Source organism: Lygodium microphyllum, chromosome 7, assembly GCF_053477565.2.
Source record: "Lygodium microphyllum isolate KBCC chromosome 7, Lygodium_microphyllum_v1.1.10, whole genome shotgun sequence".
In the NCBI taxonomy this organism is placed as follows: Eukaryota; Viridiplantae; Streptophyta; class Polypodiopsida; order Schizaeales; family Lygodiaceae; genus Lygodium; species Lygodium microphyllum.
This window is the reverse complement of record NC_141141.1, coordinates 13,066,518-13,071,775: the sequence shown is the minus strand read 5'-3', so window position 1 is coordinate 13,071,775 and position 5,258 is coordinate 13,066,518. Positions and strand designations below refer to the sequence as shown.

The 5,258-nt window shown below is 40.1% G+C and overlaps 1 protein-coding gene across 1 annotated transcript; it reads right to left on the bottom strand.

Moving 5' to 3' along the window:
* Positions 1-2,699: 2,699 nt before the first annotated feature.
* Positions 2,700-5,030, bottom strand: LOC148033189 (pentatricopeptide repeat-containing protein At4g13650-like). The gene has a single exon (XM_087682353.1). It carries the CDS (start codon positions 5,028-5,030, stop codon positions 2,700-2,702), a length of 2,331 nt encoding a protein of 776 aa, XP_087538479.1.
* Between the last annotated feature and the right edge of the window lie 228 nt (positions 5,031-5,258).

Genomic DNA, 5,258 nt, shown 5'->3' with positions numbered 1-5,258 from the left:
GAAAGTGGCCTACTAAGTTAAATAGTGTATAACTGACTATATTAATCAATTGGCATTATAACTATACCAATTGTAGGTAGGTGTTACAAACCAAATATAATAAGTGACTAGTCAATGGCCATGTTAGAGTTATAATGACCATTGATGTGCTGAGCGTAAATGAGCAAATCTATCTAACCAGGTGGTCTTTCATCAATATTCACATGTGTTGAGCTTGCCATCTCAACATCCAAAGGTTCAATGGAATCAACAAAGTCTAATCCCTATTTGTGGAATAGCTCCAAAGGCATTCATTGTGATGAGGCATTTAATCCTTTTAGGTTTGTTATCCTAGTCTTTAGTATAAATAAGAGTGCTTTGTATGATTCCAAGCATCACCAAATGAGATTGGCTACCTCAGACCAACTTGCAAAGTATTTTAGGCTATTGTGTCTCTTAAAAGATCGCCACTACTAATGCTATGATGGGCCTCAATCAGCATGTAATTTACTCTAAAAGATGCACACAACACCAAGTTATCTCATCCATGAACACCATATTGGGGAATATGGGAATTTCCCATAAGTTTGGGACACGTAGTCAAATCTTTGGATTTTTCATAACTTGAATATTATAACTCCAAATCGAGCGCTCTATAGCTCAATAGATTCCATTTTCAAGCGCTTTCCAACGATAGGTCACATCATATGGTTTTGAGAAACTTATAGGCATGTTATCCAAGTGCCACCTTTTTAATATTCAAAAAATGGGAATTGAAAGATTCCCAAACTCACTAATATTGTGTTCCCTCACTAATATTGTGTTCATGGATCTTTTATACAATTATCCAATAATGTCTTAAAGTTGCTAGCTTCACAAAGCCATCCACTTTTGCTAATCCCACATTAGCATGCATAAGTCTAGCTAACAAAGATAATATCATTTCCTCGTACCATGTCTGTGGAACCTAAAATGCTATTCATTTTGCCTCTAAGGCACTAAAGGATAATTGGGCATCCAAAAGATCATCTACAATCCCTTTGGGTAACTTATTGTGCAGAGCACGATAGGATGATTAAGAGCAATATTACTTGAACCTTACAAAACAATATGGCGAAGACTATTAAGGGTTTTAAACATTGAGGGTGCAACATGTTCCATTGCCAATGGACCTCATAGTACTAGAAGAGCAAGAAGATAATATGAAGAGGTGGACTATTGTAGATATCAGAAGGAAGTGGTTGAAACAGCAAAAGTAGCATTTGCTGAAGCATGTAATACCAAGAGGGACTCTAAATCTAGTCTTAATATGAAGCCCAATGACAGATGAAAGTTGCAACTGAAGTAGCACTACATTATCTTAGAGATAGATGAGTAAGTCTAGTCTCTATCTCGCTTCCTCTCACTCAAATGGGCAATGAGGGCAAATGTGCACCACATGGTATGTAAGGAAGGAGATTATGATGATAATCAAGATAGAAGCAAGAAAAGATCTTCTTCCATTGGTCCCCCACTCTCACTCTAAACACACTCTCTTGTAAGGAAGGAGATTATGATGATAATCAAGATAGAAGCAAGAAAAGAGCTTCTTCCATTGGTCCCCCACTCTCACTCTAAACACACTTTCTTATTCTCACATGCAATAGCCATGGTGAAAATAAGATAGAGATAGAGATTTAAACTCAAAACTTGCTTTCTATTCATTTTATAGATAATATGCATACAATTGCTTGAATGAGGAGTCTCAACCCTTCACCCCTCTCCCTAGTCAAATAATCCCTTTTACATGCATTGGGCTCTTATGTTTAGATAGACAAACTTGCCCGCAAATTTACATATTTCCAGATCTTGCATGGATACATGAATAGAAATTTTAAAATGTATGAAATGTAACTTTGAGAAATATTACAATTTGCATGAAAGTGAGCCCAACTCTCACTTACTCCAAACAACAAAACAAAAGTCTAGCTATGTAAGGTAAATGTTATACCTCTAGATTTGATACTAGTGCTTTTGTCATATTCCCCAAAAACTTACTATTTTCATTTTTGACACCTTTTCTATGTTGCAGCTAGCTTGAGCTTCTTTTCATGGCCTGCTAACTAGTCTCCATCAGCTCCTTTGGTCACACTTTGACTGCTTTGACTGACCCTTTGATTTTGAATTTTTACAATCCTTCTGTAACCAGTTTTTATAGGGTTAACAAGAATAAACACAAGGGAGCATGAATGTGCTTTAGGAGAAAAGCCAACATCAGATAGTTATCCCTGGTTATCTCCTTTTGAGTATACAAGAGAGAGTGAATGAAAAGAGAAGAATGAGGAAGAATACTATTTAGTCTCCATATTACCCATCTCCCCCTCTCAAACTTTCATGTGGGACAATGTCAAAAATGTTGATTTATAAATGGAAACCAGAGGCAGGTAAGAGGTTGGTAAATAGCTGTGGCCTACAAGAGATCTAATGTGAGTTACTATTGTTTTCACATTGTAGCTAGTCCTTTCCGGACTCTCATGTTTTAGGGAATCTAAGAAATTTATTTATTTTAGTTGCCAGCAAATTGCTTGCTCTCAAACATGTGATCCATGAGTAATTTTGCTCACTCATGCACTTCTATTTTCAAGTCATTCAGACTTTTAGGTTGCTAGCCATGTGCTTCCTTAAAGATACACTGCTTTGAAGCCTTTATTTGCACTGAACTTCCATTTTTGAACTTTCAACTACATTCTCATTGAATCAATCTTTCTCATATCATCCCACATGCTAGCTTCTGCATATATATTGAACATTAAAAGATATGTTCCAGCATCTTTTTCACCCAGCCTCACCGCCTGATCAAAAGCTTGTTCACCAAGCTTCACATTACACCATTTCCGACAAGCACCTAGGATAGTGTTCCATGTTGTTCCATTCGGTTCAAAAGGCATCATACATGTGATTGCCAGAGCCATGTCAAACTGACCTGCACGACTGACAAGGTCAATCATGGAGTTGAGGTGTTCAATGGATGGGGTAAGGTTGAATTCATTACTCAGGACCTCAAATACGTTGTAACCTCTATCTACAAGGCCCCCTTGACTGCATAGAGTAAGGAGACTCAGAAATGTAACACCATCAGGGTCTACTGCCTCATTTCTCATCCTTCTGAATAGACCAAAACCATGTTCACTTTCTCCTTGACAAGCAAACCCTGTTATTAATGCTGTCCAGGAGACTACACTAGGAGCTTCCAACTCACGAAAAACATCCAATGCTTCTGAGATGGAGCCACATTTCATATACATATCCACCAAAGCATTTCCAATAAAGAGGTCTTTTTCATTGTTCTCTTTGGTAATCTCAGCATGTATCCTTTGGCCCTTTCGTACAGTTCCTATGCTAGCGCAAACTTTCAGAGCATAAGCATGAGAGACTGCATCTTGCATTTGACCTTCCTGTTCCATGATATCCAACCACTCCAATGCTTCCTCACAAAGTCCATGCTCAACATACCCCACTAAAAGTGCTTTCCAAGAATCTGCAGATTTCTCTTGAAGCTTCTCAAACACAGCTAGAGCTTCTACAAGCATTCCACATGCTGCATACATCTCCACCAAAGCATTACCAACACAGATATCCCTCTCAAGTCCCCCCATAACTATATTCTCATGCAATTGTTGGCCTTTCAATCTTGCTTTTATGCTACCACAAGCTTTCACAATACTAGCAAATGTCAGATTATTCAAAGACAAGACTTCCACTGGCAGCTTCTCAACATAGTGGTGTGCATATTCACTGAGCCCATAATCAGCATATCCTGATACTAAAGCAGTCCATGCAATCACATTAAAGCCAGGCAGTGTATCGAATATGGCCTGTGCATCATAAAGCATGCCACACTTCGCAAATAAATCAACCAGAGTGCTGCCAACAAAAACATTTCCTTCAAGCCCTTTCTCAACTACCTGTGTGTGAATTTTTTGGCCCTTTTCTAAGGCTAAAGAATTGCCACAAGCCTTTACACTGCATACGTATGTGACAGGAGATGGAGACACACCTTCCAGTTGCATTTGTTCCAAACAAAAAACAGCCTCTTCAAAATTCCCATGCTCAACATAACCTGATATCAGCGTGTTCCAAGAGACCACATCTCTTGATGGGAGCCGATCAAAAAGCTTTTGAGCTTCAAGAAACGAGCCACATTTGGCATAGAGATCCACCACAGTATTGCTGAGAGAGGGATCAATTTCTAAGCCTCCTTTTACAACCTCAGCATGCAACTGCTGGCCTGTGCTCAACATCCTTAAGGTGCAGCAAGCCTTTAAGCTGCAAACAAATGTGACCATATCTGGAGAAAAACCATTAAGTTGCATATTTTCAAAGCACTTCAGTGCTTGTTGACCATACCCATGCTCAGAATAACTTACAATAAGAGCAGTCCAAGAAACAATATCCTGCATTGGAAGCTCATCGAAAACTTCTTGTGCTTCTATAAGAGATCCACATTTGGCATACATATCAATCAAGGCACTGCCAATGCAAGTCTCATTCTCAAAACCCTCTCCAGCAATCTTGCTATGTATTTCTCGACCCTTGTCTAGCATCCCTGAATTCCTGCATGCTTTCAGGCCACAAGAAAATGTGATGGCATTGGGTGATAAGCTCTGTCGTTCCATCTGCTCCAAACAGTTCAAAGCCTCCTTGTCAAACTTGCGTTCAGCATACCCTGCAATGAGTGCAGTCCATGACACTACATCCCGAGCTGGCAGTCTGTCAAACACTTTTTGCGCTTCTATAAGATGACCAGCCTTAGCATACATGTCAATCACACCACTTCCAACAAAGGAATCACAATCGTGTCCCATGCTGATGATCTGAGCATAAACCTGCTGTCCTCTTTCTATGCATTTAAGCCTAGCACAAGCTCTGAGTAGGGCCTGAAATGTATATCTGTCAGGACGTACGCCATTCTCTTGCATTTCCTGAAATGTCTCGAAAGCCTCATGATAATTCCTGGCCCGAACGAGCTCTTGAACTAAGAAATTCCGACAAGAGGTGTTCCTGTCAGGCATTACCAGAAATGCCTCTGCAGGAACTGATGTCCTTTGCGTTCGAGATGGACCCGGAAATGCCTGCCAATTGAATTCATCCAGTATCTAAGGCGAGCATTTTCAGGTACTCTGTGTTTGCGGGCCTCCCGATCTCCTCCAACGATGAGGAGGCCTGCAGGGGGCAATTCGAACCTGCGAAGGCAACCCGGCGTCGCCCTGCGTCCATCTGTTTCTGTGTCGCGTCTGGAT